Here is a 24,873-nt window from a genome sequence, read left to right as displayed (position 1 = left end):
TAAGAAGTATTTTTTGAACCCAGGCCTTATTCAAGGCCTCAGAATGTATCTGTGAATATAAAAGAGATTTTCTACTCCCTTGGAACACATATTTTAGCAAAGAAAAACAGAAAATAAGCAATATGCATGACAAGTCATTACAGTTTGGGGGTCTGTTTAATGTGAATGAGTACTCTGGGAAAATACAGAGCTTAGTAAGGTCAGTGAGGAGGGCAGGTGTTAAGGTACTTTTGCAAATTAAAATAGAGTCATCAGTTCAGGTCTCATTGAAACAATAAGTGACATTTGAATCAAAACTTCCAAGGAATGGAAGGAATTAGCCCTATAGATTATTCCAGACAGAGGAAACAAGCAGAGTAAAGGCTCTAAAGGGAGCGTGCCTGACCTGCTTGAAGAAAGGCCAGGAAACCAGTATGGCTAAAGTGGAATCAATAGGGACAGTAGGGCCTAGATAATAACAGGTCTTCTATGGCTTTGGCTCTTTCCCCAGTGAAATTAGGAGCTATTGAAGTTTAAGTGTAGGAATGAGAGGATTCACACTGACTGGTAGAATATTTTATGGCAGGGCAAGGTGTTGTCAGAGAGACCAGTGAAAGGCTATCACCTAATCCAGAAAAGAGGCCATGGGACTCTCAGATATGGTGAGAAGAGGTCAGATTCTGGATATAATCTGAAAGTAAAGTTAACAGGATCCTGCTAAACTAGTTACCAGTGTGGACCTATAGACAAAAAATGTGCACTGCATAGACGGCCAATCTCATTAGACCTACATGTTTAATACTGAAAAATATGACATGCATCGTCTCATACATAATTTATCTCTTTTGAATAAGTGATTTCCAGAACCTGATCCTCTACTGATAAATTAGTAATCTCCACAGCTGAAGACTAACCCCAAGTGATAATCACCCAACCCTCTAAAGAGTCCTGACCTAAAACAGTCAAATAATTTGACCAATTTTTTTCCTTAACTGTAATTTAAAAAAATGTCTCTACCACACTTGGACAAGGGTAGTTAGAGGAAAGTGCAGAAGGCATTTATATCTACTGACTATGGCAGATAGCTTTTTTCAGAGAGCTGAAATCTTTGATGTTCAAATTATCATTTTCTCCTCTTATGTCACCATAATGAGACAAAAATAATTCCACTGATATTTGAAGACTATAAGTATGTTACAGGAGAAAAATGGTTTCAGCTTGCCAACAGATTAAATAACAAAAGAAATAAAATGAAACTGACCAAAGTGAAAGAGGTTGAATGTCAGGTGGAGGTTTTAAATAGTTGGGTTGGAAATGGAGTCTCAGGAGAAAGTCCTGTAGCAGGAGTTATTTAAAATGAGATGAGTTAGAGCAGTTCAGAGCCCACCAGAGGCAGCAGTGTAATGAGAACGGATGAGAGGCCTTAATAGGTCCTTCCCAACTCTCATACCAGTGATTTCATAACCTACCAGTCATTCCCCCCCCAAGGGGCACTTTTCTTCCAGCCTGCTTTTTTATGTGTCAGAACATTCTGCCTCTGAGATGGAAGGGAATTAAATCTCTCCCGCTGTTCCTCTTACCCATGCAGGGTTTTTTGGTTTTTTCCCTTCACTTTAAATGACAGGAAAGTCTATATGAAACAGATAAACTTTGAATTAACATTGCTTTAGGGAAGAACATCTAAGTCCCTTAACTTTCTGAGTCCTTCTGAAGAAGTTTCTCCTAGTGGAGCATTGGCTCCTGAATCTCTGTTTTGTCAATGCTCAGTTTCTCTGTACTTCTCAGAAACAAAGGGAATTGGCGGAGACGGTGGCCCTGATACAGGGCAGCATCTTGGGGTGCTGAGCAGTGGCCCATTTTTGCAGAATGTCCAGGGAAAATGAGGTTAGTAACATGTGAAAACTTAAGAAATGGAGGAGTCACAAAAGAGCTAGCGGAGCCAAAGGAAGCATTTTTTGTTGGCCTTTCTCAGTGAAATCATAATTGTTCTAACACCTGGGGGCTAGCAGAGTGTAGTAGTAAAGATCATTAAAATAGAGACCCTGAAATCATAGCTAGGTTTAAATTTGAGCTCTGCCATTTAGACAAGTTATCTATCTACTATCTCACTTCCTTCACCTGGAAAGTGGGTCGATGATAATAGAACCTGACTTTGGAGGCATGTTATGAACATTAAATTATTATGTTGGAAAGAAACTTAAGAAAACACCTGGCATATGAAAAATGCTTTATAAATGTTAGGTATTATAACTATTTTCTTTTCATGCCACAGATATATTCAACAGAAACAAATTGGCTGTGATATTGTTCTAAATACTACTGTTCAATTTTCAAAAGTATATTGTCTTTTGGATATCTGCATTTTATTTAGCTTATAAACTTATTCTAAAATAAGTAGAATTTTAGTGTTTTAAAGTAAAATTGTCCTTATTTCCTTATCTTTCCTGTGATGTTGAATTTCAGAAAATAATATTACTCTTTAATGTTGATAGAATCTGACTGAATTTGCACCATTCTCCAATCTAAATCTTTCAATATTTATCTACCAGATTCAATTAACTTTATATGCACCCACAAACTCACAAAGTGATTTATATAAGCTTATTTTCTTCTTGAGAGGGACCTCCAAGTTTCCAGAAAGTTCTGCCATCTCTGCAGTTTCTGCTGTCTCTACATCAGCATCAGCACATGTCCAGCACTTCTTTTTGTTTGGGCTGTTGGAGGCAGAGGTTAGGTTCAGTTCATGGGGAAATAAGCAGAAAAAGGGATAGGTAGAAGTTGTAAGAGAAACCTTATGGCTCACAGCGAAGGCTCACTGAATGCTTAAATTACAAAATGTTCTGGGTTTGAAGCTGACTCTGCGATTAATTCCAAGAGCTCTCAAAGATATTTCAAGAAAGCTGATGGATTTTAAAAGAAATTATCATTTAACCATATAATTCCCCATATGGCTATGGAAAATATCTATTTAATCATTTATTTTGTGCAGTACTTTAATAAATTTAAAAATTAAAAAAGCCAGTCGAATTACTGTAACAAGAATATATTAAACAGTATTCAGCTAATCCATACAGAGAATTCAAAAATGTACCTTGTCTTTCTTTTTTCCAAATTTCTAGCAAGTTTTAAAAGTCACATGTGAACATAAATACAATACACAACGGAATACACTAAGTGACATCAGAGAAGTACAAGTGCAACTGAGAATTCCAAAGGAGGGGTTATATCTAGTTGGAAAGACCAAGAAGGGTTTTCTGAAGGAGATGCTAATTTGATTTAAATGACCTCAAAAAATCTGTAGGATATTGACAGGTGCAATTATAAGGAGAATTAAAAGGACAGGAAAACAGAAAAAAAGACCCCAAGAGTTATAAAATTTCTTGGTGATGGAAAAATTAAAATAATCTAATTTTGTAGAAGTGCTGCATGTCAATATTAATACATGAATTAGAAGAACTATGGCTAGAAAAGGATAGTGAAGTCATAGCACAAGAGGCCTCAAACATCACAGTGAATTTGTTGGTTTAGTAGGGGAAATAAAGAGATTGTGAAAGATGTTGAATAGGGACAGATTAGATTGTACAGAAGGAAGCATTATTAAACAATGATGTAAGTGATGAAGAATTCTCAAGGGGAGTCAGAGTACTACGAGACACACTTGGAAATAGATAGTGACTATTATGGGATGACTTAAGTCTTAGTCCCAAGTTTTATGAGTTCCTACTCCTCCACCTGGTGAAATACTCCAGAGAAATATTGTGTGGACTTCTAGTTTCCATACTCTGAGTTGGTTCTGAGTACAACCAACTGGATGTACAACTATTGAGAACTTATCAGATGAAGAAGCAAACTGAAATTGTGCCACATTAAAATCATTGAAGGGAAAAAGGACCGATAATCTTGAGAAGACCAAGAGAGTCATAATAGTGGCCTTTACATATTTGTAGAGCTACCATAAATTCGTCTTATCCTAATGAGCCCAGGAGGCAAAATTAGAAACAATAGGTGCACAATAACTTATTCTTAAAAAAGAAATGAATTTTCTAATCATGTTGAAATGGAATGGGCTGCCTTGAAATGCAATGATTCCTGCTGCATCTGATATATGTTAAACAGAGGTCAAGTGACCCCCATAGGCAAAATGTTGTGGATGAAATGTAAGGACAGTGGGTAGTTGGACTAAGTAAATTTTTATGTCAACTATAATTCTCTACTTTTGAAATTCAAAATTTTATGAAGAACTTCCTCTTCTAATCTGTTAACTAAAGAATTTAGCTCATTTCATTGGAATAATAATTTATCATTTTACTTTATTCTAAAATGCACAATTCTATCTGATATTTAGTGTATGGTGTTTTTAAATTTTATTTATGCAAAATTCATAAGGTATTACAGTCCACATAATTTTTTATCTAAACCACGATACAAAGCTCATAACATCATGATACCTTAATTGGACTGAAAACCCCAAGTTTATTACTGTTTAATGGGTAAACAATAAATTCAAAATATTTCTAATTATAACTAATTGATTGTGAACATGGCCAAACATAAATAGGAGCATGATGTGTGTTTAAGTTATATAATTGCTGCTAACTAGAAATATTTCTGAATAGGGTAGCCATTTCAGTACTTATTCATGGCATTCAGTGGCATTTTAATTATTTCCTCTAGAACTGTACTCTAAGCAACTCAAAAGGGTCTTGGAGTTGGGCATTTAGAGAGTCGATCCTGGAATATGTCTTCTGTATCTATAGTACTTTTTATTGGGTTGAATAATTGAACACTAACTACATGGCTAAAATAAGTACTCATGAAATAGCACAGCACTATACAAAGTATAAGTAGTATGTTAATACTGTAAAATATTAAATACACATTCATTTCTATTTTACCTTTTGTAATCCAAATCCAATGATGTGCATATATTACATTTAGTAAGATATTTGATGATGATTTCACCTTGATAAAATACTCATCCTGAATAATTTTTGCCTCATTGATCTAAATATGCATTGATATATCTATTGGCACTTCTACTAGCATTTTTCTTTGTGTCTTGTCCTTACTCCGCATGCTATAAATAAATGGGTCTGAATTTTATACGTAGCATTGACTATAAAAGTTTCTATATAAAAGGTTTGTGGTTCAAAGGATACCATCAGAAAATTTTTTAAATAACCCACAGAATGGGATAAACTATTTGAAAATTTTATGTTTTGATCAAATATTTGAAAATCATATTCCCTGGTGAGAAAATTTTATCCAGAATATAGAAAGAACTCTCAAAACTCAATAATAGAGACAAATAATGGCCAAAGGATTTGAACACTTCTCCAAAGAAGATATATGAATGGCCAATGACATAAAAGGATTCTGAACATCATTAAATTAAACATCATTAAATTAGTCATTAGGTACATACAAATCAAAACTACAATTCATTACTTTTCACATCTACTAAGATGGCCATAATCAAAAAGACAGACAATAACAAGGGTTAGCTTATATTCATATAACGCTGGGGGGAATGTAAAATGGTGTGGTCACTCTGGAAAACAGTCTTGTAGTTCCTTGAAAAGTTAAACATAGAGTTTAAGATGATTAATACAGTTAAATACATGACCCTGCAATTCTACTTCCTGGTACATACTCAAGAGAAATGAAAATGAGCATCCTCATAAAAACAAGTTGATAGCAGCATTACTCAAAATATCCAAAAAAGCAGAAAAACTTAAATGTCCTCGACCTGGTGAATGGATAAATTTTAAAATGTGGTATATGCCTACAATGGAATATTATCCTGCCATAAAAGGTAATGAAGCACTAGTACATTACAACCTGGAGGAACCTTGAAAACACTAACTAAATAAAAGTCATTCACAAAAGACCATATGTTGCATGGTTCCATTTACACGAACTATTCAGAATAGGCAAGTCTACAGGTCTAAAGTAGATTAGTGGCTGCAAGAGGCTGGGAGAAGGGTGACAGGAATGGGGAGTGCCTGCAGTTGGGCGTGGGTTTCTCTTTGGAATTATGAAAATGTCCTAAAAAAAACACTTCTGGGGCTTCCCTGGTGGCGCAGTGGTTGAGAGTCCGCCTGCCGATGCAGGGGACACGGGTTCGTGCCCCGGTCCGGGAAGATCCCACATGCCGCGGAGCGGCTGGGCCCGTGAGCCATGGCCACTGAGCCTGCGCGTCCGGAGCCTGTGCTCCGCAACGGGAGAGGCCACAACAGCGAGAGGCCTGTGTACCGCAAAAAAACAAAAAACAAAGAAACACTTCTGTTTGAAAGCACAAGAGAGAAGATGATTGCTTTCAAATAAACACTAAATTTCAGCATTTCATAAAAAATTACATTCCAATAAAATTAAATTTATCCAATATTTCATTTGCTTTACATCCTATTTGGTTTCATGATTCCTGCTTTCTGTCATAATAAATGAGCTGCAGACTAAAAATTAAAAAATTAAATCTGCCTAAGAAAACGTTCAAGAGGTCTCATCCCAACAACTTTTCCCACACTTCAGATGACTCAAATCATTGGCTGCAAGAATGAATTCCAGACCAGAAAGCACTTTATGCAGTGGCTTGAGCTATTTAGAAAGCTTTTATGTGGATTATCATGTTTCCTGCTCCTCTGTGATTTGAATAGTTATCATTCAAAGGAATATGAAAGATAAGACCGTTGTAAAATCAGGTCACTTCTTATTTAGAGAAACACAGTATAGGCAATGGAATAAAAAACTGACCATCTTTGACACACTTAACTTTGCCTTCGAATTTGTATTTAACTACTTGCCTATGTCATGCGTTAGTCCACCAGCATAACTTAATATCTTAATGGACAGATTGTCTCTAAAGGAGTGAATTAATCAAAACATCTAATAAATTGGAATTAAAGTGGTATTTGGACATAATAATATGATGAAACAGTCATGTGGACTCATAGTAACTCAGACTTTGATATATCCTTCCAATTGAAGGCTATTGGGAAGTCCAGAGTTGAGAAGTGATTTTCTTAAATAACAATTGGTTATGGAAGCTGTCTTCTGGCTTCCAGTCCATTGTCCTTTCCACTGTACCTAAATACATTTCCTTATATTTTCGTCTTAAAGTTGTGCTTTCCTGCTTATGAATGATAGAGCTCACACAATGAAAATGCTAATAGTTAAGTGAAGTAAACAATTTTTGTTGTTTTTACAGGATTTTACATTTCCACCCCAACTGGACCAGGAGGGAGACAAGAAAGAGTAAGACTTTTAAGTCTCCTTTTAGACCCCACTTTGGAACCAGTCTGCCTTAGTTTCTGGTATGTTATAGACACATGTTAAGTTAACATCTTATTTAATGAGTAACGTTGCCAGGCTCAAATTTTACTAAGGTGTTGTCCCAAGTTTTAATGTATTAGTCATTACTTTTCCAGATGATAAAGAAGCAAAATACTGGGAAACTCCCTCCTTTTCTCTAGCAACTCCCTCACCCAAGATAAAAGGGGGTATTTGAGTTTAGAAGGGTTTAGAAGAACCCTAAAATATATATATTCTAATGTTGTAGGAATCCATTCATTTTTGCTTGCTTCCAAACTAGGTATTATATGTATGGTGAAAATGTCTGTAACCTAAGCATTAATATCAGCAGTGACGAAAACATGGAGAAGACAATTTTCCAAAAGGAAGGAAATTATGGAGAAAATTGGAACTATGGACAAGTAACATTAAATGAAACAATGGAATTTAAGGTTGGCAAAACGCTTTATAATCATGTATTTGTGTTATAAAAATGGTGGTACACTTACAGTTTATGGTGATATGGTGAAAAAATTAATTTACTTTCCGGGTATAACCAAGTCACCTTACTTTCCTAATCTTCCTCCTTTATTATCTTTGAGCACCTCTATTTTCAATTATTCACTGACTTATTAAAAACCATTTACTGAGGAACAATTTACTACATGAAAGTACTACTTATAATGAGCCATAAAAGTCATAGAAACCTTGAAGCGTAGTTCAGCTTTCTTCAGCAACTCTCTAGCACAAGCCAAGCGTGTTTTCCTATGTCCCCTGCCTAACTAGGTCTTGCAACTTTTCACATACACCACCTAGATCATCCCTGCACTTTTCTAGGGAATCATCTTTTCCTGTTAGAACATCCACACCCACCAGAATCCATCCACCCTGCCCCACTCTGACTTAATCGCATATCTTTCCTTTAGAAACAAATTCTATGAGCCGTCTCATTGGGAAGTCTCTGATCATTTATTTTACATTAGGGTGAATTAATTTTTCATGGAACAGCTTCTCGTGTTCTTTTCCTAAGGGTGTTTGCAAATAAAATGTAAGATAGGGGCCTCCCTGGTGGCGCAGTGGTTCAGAATCTGCCTGCCAATGCAGGGGACACGGGTTCAAGCCCTGATCTGGGAAGATCCCCATGCACAGAAGCAATTAAGCCCGTGCGCTATAACTACGGAGCCTGAACTCTAGAGCCCTCAAGCCACAACTACTGAAGCCCACACGCCTAGAGCCTGTGCTCCGCAACAAGAGAAGCCACCCAATGAGAAGCCCACGCATCACAAGGAAGAGTAGCCCCCACTCGCCACAACTAGAGAAAGCTTGTGTGCAGGAATGAAGACCCAATGCAGCCAAAAATTAATAAATTAATTTAAAAAAATAAAGTGTAGGCTAATACAGGCTAATCGTTTGACCAAATTAACAATGTTTTAACTGGGTAATTTCAGACAAGAGAATATAACTTTCAGAAGATGTATATTTGGACAGACACTGTCATCAGTGAAGCTTCAGTGCTTTCCTGTGACTTGATAAAAGGCAGGCGATAATCAATGACCCTCATCTGTATTCCTCCCATCTTTTTTTTCTTCCTTTCCTTTTTCCTTATCCTCTTTCTTCTGATTCTATACTTCTGTGACGTTTTCTTCTCCACCTTTGTTTTCTGATAATTCAAGGAAGGGTAAAGGAAAATGGAACATGAAGGAACAAAGAGATGGCAGAATCAGGGAGCTAAGTATTGTTGTGACCAAATCTGGCTCAACTCACCAAGCGTTTCTTAAAAGTAATAAAACTGCATCCACTTTTTCAAAGTTAGCTCATCAGGCAGTGTGAGAGCACTGAGTTCTACAGATATTTGCACCTTGGCTTTGCCACTTTGTTGTGAAATCTTGAACAAGTTACTTTAGTATCTTTGACATTCTGCTTGTGCATACATGAAAGGGAGAGGACAATTATCTGGAACAGTGTCTATCATGAAGTAGGTGGAATGAATGAACAAATGAGTGAATGGATGACTGTACATTAGTGTTGGGAAAAGTAAATGAGACAATGTATACGATGTGCCTTGCACAGTAATTAGCATATCAGGTATTCAGTTAATGTCTTTCCTTTCCCAGACAGGAGAGGATTCAGGAAAGTCCAGTTAAAAATACCCACTGTTCTTAAGAACCTAATATGTTTCATCTGACCACTGGACATTTCTCCCAAGTCTGGGTTGGTGGCCTCTGAGCATAACCCTCACAATATATCCCACACCAGCTTCCTGGGTGAACTATGACCAGTACCAGCTGGCCCTGAACAACTATGTCATACTCATATTTTCTCTTGTTTCCTTCTTCTCTCATTTAAATTATCTAATCAGTGTGTCTTCTCTTCAGGGTTGTATGCTCTAAGAAGGCAGACAGCTACCTGGATTTTTAATATTGTTGGGGAAAGAACCTAGAATAAGATTGCTCTCCCCTGCCAGATGATGTGTATATGTGACAGAGTGCAATGGAGTATGACAATATCATGAAAGAAAGAGCTAGAGGCAGAAACTGTGACAATGTTGCCTAACAAAGAAAGAAGACACTAGTGAAAATTTAGACTAGTATGAGCACATAATAGGAAGCTGGGCTCAGCTGAAGGACACTGAAAAGCAATATTTCACTTTGCGATAACTTGTCCACATTTACTTGGGCATGGCAGTATTGATTCTCCAGAGAATACTGGACCACAAGAAGAATCAATCAGAAAAGATTAAAGCAGAATTGTTTTATGTGCCTCTATGAATTACAGGTTGCTTTTAATGCATTTAAAAACCAGTTCCTGAGTGATATAGCATTGGATGACATTAGCCTAACATATGGGATTTGCAATGTGAGTCTTTATCCAGAACCAACTTTGGTCCCAACTCCTCTGCCAGAACTTCCTAGTAAGTAACCTTAACATGTATTTTTCCTAATTAAGTTATTACTATTTTCAGGCAGATCTCTCTCTGACTTATTTTTTTATTATCTTGCCCTAGTATTATTTTTTTCACTGAAAATCAAAACCTTTAAAATATAAGTAAAATGGAAACTAGTAAAATATTACATATTATATAAAAATTCACAATGAAATTACTTTGTTATGCATCTTGTTTATGATAATTTTACTAAATTTTCATTTTGGATAATAATCAAAGTGCTGATTTCTATTTTGTTTTCAATTTAATACAAACTAATGCCGTATTAGCCATGTAGCATGGCCTATAGTCTTTTGGGAAGAAGCCTTAAGATTCTCATAGCCTTCTCATGAGAGTGATGTTAAGATCTCAAGAGGAGTTTACTTAAGCCTGACACCCACCAAGCCTATTTTCAGAATAATTTAATAATAATGATTTGGTCTGGACTTTGAATATACCTAGATCACACAAAAGATTTTTGTCCTGTAATGGTGCCTTTGTAAGGTCTTGCAAGAGCAATGACCAGGATTTCCAATGTTCTATGGAATCTTTTATCTCAAAGGAACAAAACGGAGCCTGTATCTACCTGTGCTCTTAACTCAAATTTGAAACATGACATTTCAGAAGCAAAAGGTACATTATCAACCATCTTATTATGTCAAAGGAGACAATAACTTCATACCACTTTCAGACTATGGGATCTGACCAAAATAAACAAACAAATGAAATGCGTGTGTGTGTGTGTGTGTAGTGATAAATGATATGAAACATCCATTACCTATTGTCCCTCTATTGGGATGTTTTCACTACATTGTAGTTTTGATGCAAAAACATCCCTTTTGTTTTTGGATTATGGTGGTAGGAAGCTCATCTAGCTGTACAGCTTTGCTTGTGTTGAACCTCATAGATGTTTTTGTTTTATCATGAAACACAGCACTTTTTCCATTTCCCCTTTTGTGCCAAGCGCACTTGAAATTCTGCCCATATTCACATCAGCAAATCAGTTGGCAACCTATCCAAATTTGATTTTACTTCAAAAATTATATATTTTTATGCTTCTAATCTTTAAGTTAAACAAAAACTGACTTTTCAGATGAGTGTCTTTAACAACTCAAAAGCTTTAAAGACAAATGACTGGCATTTGAGAATGTATGGCAAATGAGCAGCCATTAAGAGGAGGAGAGTAATCACATTGTCATACTTGTCCCATGCCACCATATTGAATGTGCACTTACATCCCACCAAAAGGCTAATTTATACTTACCATCATGTGTATTAACATATTTAGATGCATGTTATATTCCTCAATATTTCAAGCATTCATTCAAATTTTATAAATATCTGCTACATACAAAGCACTGCACAAGAAATGTAAGATGCAGCAATAACCATTGATACATGAAACAATATATAATATTAATGAATCAACAAACTAATAAATATTAAAAGCAATATATAACTATGTGCCCCTAAAAGTAGTAAATGAGAGGATTAAGTGATAGAAGACTTTGGAGAAGAGAGAGTGAGCTGGAAAAACCTTCAAGGAAGCATTCAGTTTAAGAGATAGAATGACACTCAAAATTGAAACAAGAACAGGAAATTACCATGCATTCCCATGTAATAGTATTGGCCACAGAATTGTGACAAGAAGTTTTCTTGACACCAAACTCTGGATCTAATTCACCTTTGCTTCACTGGTGTCTGACTGATTCTTAACATTGCATAAATAGATCATCAACAAATACTATTAGGTATAAACTTAACCTCTCTCTCTCTTTCTATTTTGGCTGTATGTTCTAAACATATTTGCCAAACAAAATTCTGATAACCAGAACTAAAGCTTGGAAATAATGGTGGGGCTAGGGATGGATAAAATACCACATGAACACAATAATTTGGGCTTCACAAAGTTGTTTAAAAATAATTGTCTCACTTCATTTTGTATGTGTCCCACTCCCTTCCCATATGTTATATGAAACCTTTTCATGCAAAACAATATTATAATCATTAAAATCACTGCTGATTTGATAAATAATTGCTATAGATACCAAATATTAGCAACATCTTGCTATTTTGATATTACAATCATTTAATAAAACAGATTGTCTTCATAATCCTTTCTGCCAGCATGTTCTTCTATTCATCAATAAGTGGTCAAGAAGAAAACATTTTACAGGTGAAAGTAACATAGTTTCATAGGCTCAATATCTTAAAAGTAGCAAAATCTCATCACTATATAAAATAGAAAATTTGAGATAACTTTCATATGCAAAGTCATACATATATAAAGAAAACTTTAATTATGATTTTTCATATTAGGAATGTATCCATCTAACCCACACGGTCCTCTTATCTATTCCAATCAGAAAGAGAAAAAGATAATACCTCAATGTCAAGGAAGCATGATATGCCTGCATATTTTTACAATAGGGAAATTATAACGGTAGAATAACACATCTGATTTTAAAATATAAACTTTAGAATTTTCCCAGAGTGTATTTATTTGTTCCAGGTCCCAAATGGTTCACTTCAGGGCAATATTTAGCACAGCAGAAAATGCTAATTACCATCAAATGCATTCTGAACAATTTCATTCTAATGCCCTTTGCAATTGGTTCAGCAAAACTCTTATCTGAGCAAAGCTTTTCTAGTTCCAGATCACTGATTTGTTTAAGCAGAAACAGAGGGAAACCATGGTTGACTGGCTAATAGTCTTTTCTTTGGTTCTTATAGAGCATTTAAATAAGAAAATAATCAAGTAACTAACTAGCTAAGGCCATTTTTCTCTGCTGTTCCTAGGGATCCAGGTTGTGCCTTGTTTGGGGAAATGTAAGTTCAGTTTTCATAACTGCAGGGATTTTTCCATCATGTGATTTTAATCACTTGCTGCTGCATCAGCTCTATGATTTTTGCCCTGTGACATTGGCACAAATAATTTAAATGTGGGGATTGTATTGAGAACATTTTTTAAAAGTAAACATTCCATTACACAAATATAATGCCAATTTGCAACACAATTGGAATGATTCATGACAAGTACCTACTAAATAGAATAGGTATATACAAAAAGAAATCAACATTTCAGCACCTGGCTTATTTCTGGGCTGTTAAAACTAGTTAAGGAAAAAAAAAAAGGACAAGCTAGTTTTAACTATTGTAATAGTCACTCTATTTCTATAGTTTCACTCTATTTGGCCATTATTAGGCCACTTTCCATTTCCAAAAGCAAAATAAAAGTTAATTTGGCAAGTTTCATAGGCTTGATATTATACTTAGAGCTAAATGATCTTTAACTTTAGTTATTCATGTAAAAATGAATCAGTACCAATTTAACTCTCATGTAATTGATGGTCATGTAGAGCTGCCTGCCTTTTATATCATTAGTATGATTTGATACCCTTAGCAAATTCCAAATTAACTGCCCTCATATGCTCCTACATCAGTATGTTTTTGGCTACTCTTGTTTTCATCTTTTTACCTTCAAAACAGCCTATTTATTAGATCTATTATTGGCTAGATGGCTAGTAATTATAAATAAAATGTAAACCACAGGGAATATAAATTTGAACTTTATTGCCACAAATTTAATAAAAACATTTGTATTATGGCTGGTCACTCACTATAACCTGTTAATGGAAATATAAATTTTGACAAACTGAACAAAATTTCTTTTTATATTACCACCTAAGCTTTTAAAACTGTTGTGTCTGTAATACTTTAGGACTTGTTATCTATTACTATGATTATTTTTTAAAAACTGCTGACTGAAAATTAGCCACTTTTAACATATTCAAACATCAATGCGTGGTAGTATTCCTTAAACTGCACCTATTATTTCCCTCACATAAGAGTAGCAATCAGGCACTTCCCTGGTGGTCCAGTGCTTGAGACTTCACCTTCCAATACAGGGGAGTGTGGAAGACTCAATAAAGACTTTTAAATTGGTCCACATTTTTTAAAAAAATCTTAAAAAAAAAAAGTAGCAGTCAGAAACCTACTTTTATCATCCTTATTTCTTGCTTTAAATATCTTGTCATAAATAACTTTAATTTGAACCCTTTTACTGTAAGTGAAAGCTGGACTCTCCTTCTTTTCACCCTACAGTAAATGCCTCCACATTGACACATATATCATTTATGTCAGAGGTTTAAGCATGGATTTAAAATGACATGCCTCGAGGAAAATATCTATCCCTGAAAAACATTTTGCAAAATACTGCATATTATTTACATATTGCATGTCATGAAGATTCCTACTGGCATCGTAAGAAATTAATCAAAATACAAATCTTTGAGAGAACAGCTCCAAGAAAAAGAAAAATGGTAGAATTTAACAACTGTAATTGAAGAGTTCCCTGTATCAGGCAAACTATTTAACTCTCATTCTCTGTGTGGAGATGGTTTATTAAATGACACAACAGGACTGTGCTCTCCAGAATTACATTTCATGAGTCTTCGGCTCCTCTAAGAAGTACATGCTACATCCCCGCTATAGCAACACCACCGGTAAAATAAATTGTGTCATCATATTTCGAATGGCTGAAAGTGCTTTTGCCAATTCCTTAGAGTCGTTTATATACAGAGAGTAACTGATATCAATCTTATAAGACCAAGGATCAGAGACACTTACTGATCATTTACTTGACATAAAATTATATTTGAAATGTATTTCAAAAATACTTCTTAAATATTTTATTATTTTTTTAAAGTATTTTGTGTTGAATTTCTGAGATTTCTATTCAGAGGAGAAATGCTAAGTCAACTGCCTGCCTTGACAGACTTAACAATCACACTTGACAACATTTTAGTTCTGGTTGTGTGTTTATTTAAGTCCTACCTACTCATCTGCATATAATATAATGTACCATCAAGTGTTCAGAGAAGTGAACACTCAATACATTCTCCAAATTGTTGGCTATTTCCTATATGAGGAGTATACGATTTAGAAATTTTTTTCCTTGAAGAGAAATGAGAATGATGCTTAAACAACAGCACTCCCACGGGCCACACTGGCCATGGCTAAATTTAAGAAGAAGAGCTGGCTTTCCCCCTCACCAATCAGCAGTGTTATTTTTGACCCTGCAGTTACACTCTCCCTTCCTGATTAGTTTTCTTGAGGATTGAAGAAAGCGTTTCAGGGCACTTTAGAGTTACTAAAATTAGGTGAGTTGTGTGTATGTGGGAGTTGAGGGGTTGTAGTGGATGCTTCTTCAGAAATCTTGTCAAGACAATAAGTCGCACAATCGAGGAGAGGATTTGCCTTGGAGGAACTGCTGCTGTAGGAGCACACAGTTCCCTCAGCCTTTCCCAGTGGAGACCCTGCCCTTGTTCCGAATTATCACTCTTTCTTTGGTTCCAATGTCTTCTTCAGCACCCTGTGTACACTGCTTTCTTCCTTCTAGGTCTGTCCATCATTGACCTTACTTGTTAGTGCTCTCATCCACGTTCCTTTCTGTCCTCCTTCTCCTTGTCACATACCCACCATGTGCCACTTAATGAGACTCAGCCTAAACCCTGCCTATAGCTCAGACCAGATGGTTGAAATGATTCTGTTTAATCAACCCAATAACACACAGTAACATACTGTGAGATGAGTTTGAGGTTAACTGAGTTGAAGCCTTGACTTTGATACTAAGTGGTTATGCTCAGCGTTAGCAAGTAACAGAACACCTCCGATGCCCGAATTGTCCGTGATTAGCTCGGTGCTTTGTGACCACCTAGAGGGGTGGGATAGGGAGGGTGGGAGGGAGGGAGATGCAAGAGGGAAGAGATATGGGGATATATGTATATGTACAGCTGATTCACTTTGTTATAAAGCAGAAACTAACACACCATTGTAAAGCAATTGTACTCCAATAAAGATGTTAAAAAAGAAAATTGAAATAGTCATAGTAATTACCTAATTCACAAGAATGCACTGACAACCAGGACTGAGCGTGCCCGGTAATGTGTAGGCACTTTTCATAAATTATGCCTGATTTTTACAACAACCTTGAAAATCTCTAATATATATCTAGTTTATATATGAGAAGACCCAGTCATAAAAAGAAAAGTAGGGCTTCCCTGGTGGCGCAGTGGTTGAGAGTCTGCCTGCCGATGCAGGGGACATGGGTTCGTGCCCCGGTCCGGGAAGATCCCACATGCCGCGGAACGGCTGGGCCCGTGAGCCATGGCCGCTCAACCTGCGGGTCCAGAGCCTGTGCTCCGCAACGGGAGAGGCCACAACAGTGAGAGGCCCGCGTACCGCAAAAAAAAAAAAAAAAGCCAAGTAACTAAATCAGAACGATAGTTTTAATCCACCAACTCCAACACATCTTTCCTTTATACACCACCTTCTCTCTCCAGATAAGACAATGTGCATGGAAACTTTGCAAACAGTAAGGTTTTTTAAAAAGATTTTATTATTCTTGCTAAGTTCAGCTGGTTCTGGAAAAGCCAGTCCCAGGAGGGCATATAAGGTAGACCAAGCCCTTACAGAACCAAACCTTATGGAACAGGATATGTTGGCAATGATACTAGTTTGAGCCACAGCAACTGCCTCTCTCTGTCCCATTGTACATATCATAAAACCCAAATCTAAGAAGATTATTACATACGAACTTGAAAGGTGCACATGAATTGAAAGGATCTACATAAATGAGGCAGATGACATGTAAAAGAGGGATCAAACAAGAGAGTTTGATGGAAATCACTGCCGTAGATGTAGAGACATTTAATTTTTCCCTCCTCTAATCTGATTTCTGTGTTATTGGGAGGAAGTAATACCATTATCGTCTGCCTTTAATAATAGAAACAATATCTACTTATCTCAGTTTTATATATTCTTCTAATTAGATTACTTTTATTCTTTTGATCTTAAGTATAACATGGTAATAAAAAATAAGATAGAACTGGGATACTCAAAGTGGTTGATGAAGTTTTACATTACTTTAGAATGTTTTTCTAATAAGCAAGATAAATAAAGTAGATTAAGAATTTCATAAAGTTAGTTTACCCACTTGAAGCATCATACTCTTAACTGGAAGATCTGTGCTCTATTTTTTTCTATTAAATTTGCATTAAGTTCAGTTCCAACTTGACTCCTGAACAGTCTAGGCCAATTATTTAGAAGGTAGAGATTTTATCCCCCTTTCCTGACAGTCAAATACCTCAATACGATATTCAGGACGGTGAAGTTTCTTCTCTACTGAAAAAAAAAGTAGGAAAACAGAAGAAAAAACAAGAAATGGCAGGATTAGTAATTTACTAGCCCTTCTCATAAGAGAGTGACAGATGTAAGATTTGTTCTATTATGAAGATTCATCTTATTTTCTACAGCAGAGCATTGATACCTTATTTCATGAAGCCTATTTAGAAAAGATGCTTATCAAAATTGTTTTCTTGCCAAAATAATTTTGGGAAATGCTGAATACTATCATGCCTTCTTGGAGCATCACAAAGAACATAAGAATATTTAAGGTTTTGAGAAATTCTTCAGTAAAGAGACCTGTTAACCTATATTTTTCCCTTACACAAACTCTAAAATGTATCTGTCAAAACCCGTATTCCAGGAAATATAATTGGAAATTTACGGGCATATAGTATTATGTCTGAAATAAACAATATGTTACTAATGATTTTTCACTGCTTTCCTTTTCAGCGGACTGTGGAGGACCTTTTGAACTGTGGGAGCCAAATACAACATTCATGTCTATGAACTTTCCAAACAACTACCCTAATCAGGCTTTCTGTGAGTCATTTCTTTTCCAGGCCATGAGAAACAAATGTATATATCAAAGTTAGATCCTCCCCTTGACACAGCAAAATAATTATAAATTTGCTGTACCTGAATACAACTACCACATCTGTGAGATTGCTTAATAGAATGATAACAAGAATAACAATAATTAATTACTAACTTTTTAGCATTTATTTTATGCCAGTCACTGCACTAATGCTTTATGTACCTTATTTTAGACAGTTCTCACAATAATTCTTTAAAACAGATGATATTATTATATTTCTCAAATTTAAAAGTTGAATAAAACCAGTAAGTGAAAGAGGCAGCCTTAATCCAGACACCACTCCCCTTGATTATGCATATAATGTTTATGGTGTGTATAACAAGGTTGCAATTCCATAGAATAAGGTCCCAGACACCAGTCCCCTTGATTATGCATATAATGTTTATGGTGTGTATAACGAGGTTGCAATTCCATAGAATAAGGTCAGTGGAAAGTATAAAAAGCAAAGAGCCAGTTGTGACATACACACCCTTTATAAATATAGACTAAGGTCAATAAAGCAGGCAGTTATAGTAATGTGATTAGATTCCCAATATAAAAGATGAACTAATAAAGAGGATCACTAAAATATTCTAAGTCTAGAGAGAAGAATAGACTAGTAATGCTAAAACCACAAAAAGCTTGTCTCTAGGTCATTAGTCCTAAATAGAGAAGCTCATAAGGCTGCTTAGAGATTGTTTGTGTTAAAGATGCAGATTCCCAGGCACATCCTACAAAGATTCCACTCCAGTAGTTCTGGGAAACAGACATGTTCTTCCCCTGCTTCCACAGCCATCCATAACACCACCAACCTAAATGGAAAATTCTACCAGTGAAAAAAATGCCCCAATGATAGTGAAAAATATGTTATTAGAAAATGTCATTTCTTCCTTCAAATGATCCAGAGATAAGTATCATTTTGATAGGATAATAGAGTCACTATTATAGGGAGATATCTGATTCAAAAAAATAAACAGCCATTAATCTAATTTGACTTATATGGGGAACCAGAGATGATCATCTCTACTTCACATTGGAAATATCTCTTAAACATGTCATTTGTACAAAGTAATGATTTAAAAATACCTGAAAATAAGCAGAACATTGAAAGAACAATTTGGATAAATTATTAAATTTATTGATTTATTCAACAAATATTTATTGAATGCTTCATCTGTTAGGCACTGAAGTAAGTAAAGAAGAAACAAACATAATTCAGTCTACATAAGGATTCAGATAAATTGTCAGGCATCACAAAATGTCTAAGGTACTGTTTGTAATAAGTGCAAAGGCAGGAGACTGTGGAGGGACATGAGAGGTACCTAATGTACAAAAAGTTCAGAGGTAGAAGACCTTGATTTTTTTTCTTGAACCTTCAAGCAAAGTTAAGTAATAATAACAAATGAAACTGAAGTGTGAAGGTATTTCACAACACATTAAGCAGTTTGGATTTTATTCTGAGAGCACTGAGGAAACTTTAAATGGTTTAGAGGAAAATAGTGATGAAATCATGTTTGCATTTTCGATGGATCTGTCTGGCTGTAGAATCAGAGACAGGTGGAGAGGGAGCCATCATCAACAATTAGGAGATGAAAAATAAAGGTGACTTGAACTCAGATAGTGGCAGTGGAGACTGAGAAGGAAATGGGATTCCAGGGATATAGGAGGTAGTATTGGCAGCCTTGGTGATTGACTGGATGCAGTAGGAGAGAGGAGGTCAAGGGAGATGTGGAGGTTTCTGATATAGACAATTATGAGTAGATGATTAGTGGTGCTATTCACCGAGATAGGAAAAATGAAAAAATGAATGAGTTGGGGAAAGAGATAATTGTGTGTTCCCTGTATTACATGTTGAATTTGAGAAACGTACATCTGTACACAGTAAATAATTGAATAAATGGATCTACTTCTCAAAAAAAAGTGTAGAAAATAAAGACTTAGATGTCATTACTATGTTGATGAAATGATTTCCTTAAGACTGAATGTGAACACTCACGCAGAATGAGGAAAGAGCCTAGGACAAAATCTAAAGACTAAATCTTTTAAGGAATCAGTAAAGAACAAGGAGTGTTTATTGTTACTAAGGCTAGTAATTTTTTTTTGTTTTGTTCCAAAAGGAACTACCATCATATGACACATATAAATAATGGCAACAATTACTTAAAGAAATACTAAAGTTTAGTTGCCCTACAAATTACATTTTAATCACCTCATTTTCCTCTGCATTTAGTCATGGAAATAAAATAAATGGAAATAGAATATTCACATCTTTGACATTCATAAATTTTAGATTGTAGGAATAAAAGTCTATTGGCAAGCTTTGATTAAAGTATTCCATTTTATATGAAATAAAGCAAATTCAATTACAGTATTATTTCATATTTAGTTGAAATTTTACTACAAATATTCCGGAATAGACAAAATGTTTCTTCACACACACAAACAGCTTGGAATATTCGTTTATATAAAATGAAAAAAATCTTTGAAAGTAATTCGAAATTCTCAAGAGATTGAAGTTTTGAAGAGAAATATAAAGAACTATGTTTAAACTATGTTGTTATTTATTACTTTTAAGGTGTTTGGAATTTAAATGCACAAAAGGGAAAAAATATTCAGCTTCACTTTCAAGCATTTGACTTAGAAAATATTGCAGATGTTGTTGAAATCAGAGATGGTGAAGGAGATGATTCCTTGCTCTTAGGTAAGTCTCCAGTTTAAATATTGTGAAGGTTGTGTGGCTCAAGACACTGGACTGATGGAGAGAGCATTTCTCAATAAATGTAGTCACTCTTTTACAACTAGCAAAGTGAAATTACAGCAGTAGAGTAACATGTCAAACTGTATGTCATGCTTCCAATATGGGGAGCGTTTACAATGATGACAGAATGGTATTTTTCTGAAGCATTCTTTTTTTTTTTTTTTTTTTTTTTGGGGTATGCGGGCCTCCCTCTGCCGCGGCCTCTCCCGTTGCGGAGCACAGGCTCCGGAGCGGCCCTGGCTCACGGGCCCAGCCTCTCCGCGGCACGTGAGATCCTCCCAGACCGGGGCGCGAACCCGGTTCCCCTGCATCGGCAGGCGGACGCGCAACCACCGCGCCACCAGGGAAGCCCTCTGAAGCATTCTTGGCAAACAAGGATTCATAGTTTTGAGTCAGCAGTTCCTACCAGCTGACATTAATTTACTACAATAAGCATTACACTTTAGAGACTAAAAGCTAAGAACATCCATTATGCAGTTTTCTATGCATTATGTGTACATCATATTTCCAAAGATATCTATTATATTATGTTTTATTTCACTTCAAACTAGAGGAACAATTGTGTTTGTTATGCAAAATTTTTAAATGCTTTTTACTTTGTGTTTCACTATTACTTTGTCTGTGTCTCTAGTACTAGCTGCTTCTATATAAGTATCTGAGAATGAGTCAAAAGTTGAGCAAGTTGATTTTTCCCTAACATCTGTTGATCATTAATTTTTTTAAATAGACATAGGGGGAAAGTGTTCTATTCTAGAGGAAAATATTATACCTAGATCATAAAATACATGTTAATATAATAAAAATCTATCAAGTATAATGGCTAATATCTTACTCAATTACTACCAATTTTTAAGAAAGAAGTGTCTCTTGATAAGTCATGCACTGAACTATGAAAATACATGAAATGTCAACTGGAATGCAGAAACAGCACACTTTACAAGTAAAAGTGTTTTATCTAAGTATGCTCTAGACCTGTATTAATTATTTCCTATAAAATCCAGCCAGATAGCTATGCAATCACATGAACACTGCAACCAGTGAAGACTCCAGAGGGCATGCTCTATAGCAATGAAGGAGCAGAGTGGTGGAGAGGGTTCCCCAGCCATACTAATCCATCACCATTATGTAGGCTCTTCAGAAAAATCCCACAAAGTTCTAAAGTACAAGTTTCCTGGGAGAGGATTTTGAGAGCCACACACAGAACAAATAACAATGGAAGTCTCGGTGGGGTGAGGAGTCTTGTGCTAGCAAGAATTGAGGAACTTCAAATTTAATTTTCAATACAGTTATAAACACATTTTGAGTAGTTTCTCCATTTTCAGTTTACTCTGTTTTTCTAATAAAAACTTCAGTGTTCTCATGATCTAAGAAAAATCAATTTTTATCATTTCACCTCTTAGTATTTCCATCAATCACGGAAAAGTAAATACAAATTCCAAAAGGATCTCAGAATCATCCTTTTTAAATATGTAGATAAGAAGTTCTTTTGATACAGAATCACTTTCAAGGATTCCAATATATAAAATATTTAATAAGATGAATGTATTTTTAAATTAACTGAAGCCTTTAGTTTTTAATAAAGAGTATTTTATTGTTTATGAAACCCTCAAAGCCCAGGGATTAGAGGGAAAAAAATTGAAAACCACCATTTAGGTTTATATTATCAGTCTCTAATTAATTCATCTTTCAGATTAGGTTAGTGATTCAATTTATAAAAAATATCAAATAAATTTAGAGAAAAATTTATTAAGGGAGACTATAAGCTCTGTTATTTTATAAGCATCTTTAAAAACCGGCAAACAATTATTTTTGTGTGATAACATGAGCTTTGACTAGTAGTGATGCAAAGCCAGACAATATTATGAGTACTTCATCATTAAATTATAGAGCTACAGAAACCTTAAGTAATACTGGAAAAGATCAGTAGAGAAGTTGGCTTTCCTAGAAGCAGTGCCTAAAATGTAAGAGAATGTATGCATTTACTTACATGTGGTGCTTCCCGAGCAAGCCAGGCTGCATGTTGCATACCTCTGGGAGACAGAACTGAGAAAAAGGGTATATTCCTTCTAGAGTCAAAGGATCATCTCACTGATTATTCTTTTTTTTTTTTTTTTGAGCAGCTGTGTACACAGGGCCTGGTCCAGTAAAGGACGTGTTCTCAACCACCAACAGAATGACTGTGCTTTTTATCACTAATGATGTGATGGCAAAAGGGGGATTTAAAGCAAATTTCACTACTGGCTATCACTTGGGGATTCCAGGTAAGTGCACTCGGGATTACATGCTGCCTTGTAACTTTTGGAGCAAAACAGTAGAAACATACAGGAGAGGAGATTTGTTCAAGATGGTGGAGTAGAAGGACGTGTGCTCACTCCCTCTTGCAAGAGCACCAGAATCACAGCTAACTGCTGAACAGTCACTACAGGAAGACACTGCAACTCACTAAAAAAGATACCCCACATCCAAAGACAAAGGAGAAGCCGCAATGAGACAGTAGGAGGGGGGCAATCACAAAATCAAATCGCATAACTGCTGGGTGGGTGACTCACAAACTGGAGAACAATTATACCACAGGAGTCCACCCACTGGAGTGAAGGCTCTGAGCCCTTGTCAGGCTTCCCAATCTGGGGGTCTGGCAATGGGAGGAGGAATTCCCAGAGAATCAGACTTTGAGGGCTAGCAGAATTTGATTGCAGGACTTCGACAGGACTGGGGGAAACAGAGACTCCACTCTTGGAGGGCACACACAAAGTAGTGTATGCATCAGGACCAAGGAGCAGTGACCCCATAAGAGAATGAACCAGACCTACCTGCTAGTATTGGAGGGTCTCCTGCAGAGACAGCAGGTGGCTGTGGCTCACCATGGGGACAAGGACCCTGGCAGCAGAAGTTCTGGGAAGTACTCCTTGGTATGAGCCCTCCTGGAGTCAACCATTAGCCCCACTAAAGGGCCTGTAGCCTCCAAGGCTGGGTCGCCTCAGGCCAAACAACCAACAGGGAGGGAACTCAGCCCCACCCATCAACAGACAAGCAGATTAGAGTTTTACTGAGCTCTGCCCACCAGAGCAACAGCCAGCTCTACACACCAACAGTTCCTCCCATCAGGAAGATTGAACAAGCCTCTTAGATAGCATCATCCACCAGCGGGTAGACAACAGAAGCAAGAAGAACTATAATCCTGCAGCCTGTGGAACAAAAACCACATTCACAGAAAGATAGACAAAAGTAAAAGGCAGAGGACTATGTATCAGAAGAAGGAACAAGAAAAAACAGAGAAAAACAATTAAATGAAGTGGAGATAGGCAACCTTCCAGAAAAAGAATTCAGAATAATGATAGTAAAGATGATCCAGGACCTTGGAAAAAGAATGGAGGCAAAAATTGAGAAGATGAAAGAAATGTTTAATAAAGATGTAGAAGAATTAAAGAATAAACAAACAGAGATGAACAATACAATAACTGAAATGAAAAATACACAAGAAGGAATCAATAGCAGAATAACTGAGGCAGAAGAACGGATAAGTGACCTGGAAAACAGAATGGTGGAATTCACTGCAATGAAACAAAATAAAGAAAAAAGAATGAAAAGAAACGAAGACAGCCTAAAAGACCTCTGGGACAACATAAAATGCACCAACATTCACATTACAGGGGTCCCAGAAGGAGAAGAGAGAGAGAAAGGACCTGAGAAAATATTTGAAGAGATTATAGTTGAAAACATCCCTAACATGCAAAAGGAAATAGCCACCCAAGTCCAGGAAGCACAGAGAGTCCCGGGCAGGATAAACCCAAGGAGAAACACTCCGAGGCACATAGTAATCAAAATGGCAAATATTAAAGACAAAGAAAAATTATTAAAAGCTACAAGGTAAAAATGACCAATAACATACAAGGGAACTCCCATAAGGTTAACAGCTGATTTCTCAGCAGAAAAACTACAAGCCAGAAGGGAGTGGCACTATATATTTAAAGTGATGAAAGGGAAGAACCTACAACCAAGATTACTCTACCCAGCAAGGATCTCATTCAGATTCGAAGAAGAAATCAAAAGCTTTACAGACAAGCAAAAGCTAAGAGAATTCAGCACCACCAAACCAGCTCTACAACAAATGCTAAAGGAACTTCTCTAAGTGGGAAACACAAGAGAAGAAAAGGACCTAGA

General features: G+C 36.1%; 1 protein-coding gene across 1 annotated transcript in view; it reads left to right on the top strand.

The window, feature by feature from the left end:
- TMPRSS15 (transmembrane serine protease 15) overlaps positions 1 to 24,873 on the top strand; it is a 148,067-nt gene that overhangs the window by 52,795 nt on the left and 70,399 nt on the right. Inside the window, exons 11-16 of the mRNA XM_024120341.2 lie at positions 7,187 to 7,292; positions 7,571 to 7,721; positions 10,045 to 10,180; positions 17,831 to 17,920; positions 20,530 to 20,655; positions 22,833 to 22,973. Of these exons, the coding sequence (XP_023976109.1) occupies positions 7,187 to 7,292; positions 7,571 to 7,721; positions 10,045 to 10,180; positions 17,831 to 17,920; positions 20,530 to 20,655; positions 22,833 to 22,973 (750 nt within the window). The remainder of the gene's footprint in view (positions 1 to 7,186; positions 7,293 to 7,570; positions 7,722 to 10,044; positions 10,181 to 17,830; positions 17,921 to 20,529; positions 20,656 to 22,832; positions 22,974 to 24,873) is intronic.

This window comes from Physeter macrocephalus, chromosome 1, assembly GCF_002837175.3.
Source record: "Physeter macrocephalus isolate SW-GA chromosome 1, ASM283717v5, whole genome shotgun sequence".
Lineage (NCBI taxonomy): Eukaryota > Metazoa > Chordata > Mammalia > Artiodactyla > Physeteridae > Physeter > Physeter macrocephalus.
Note: the sequence above shows the minus strand (reverse complement) of the source record. Positions and strands in the feature narration are given on the sequence as shown.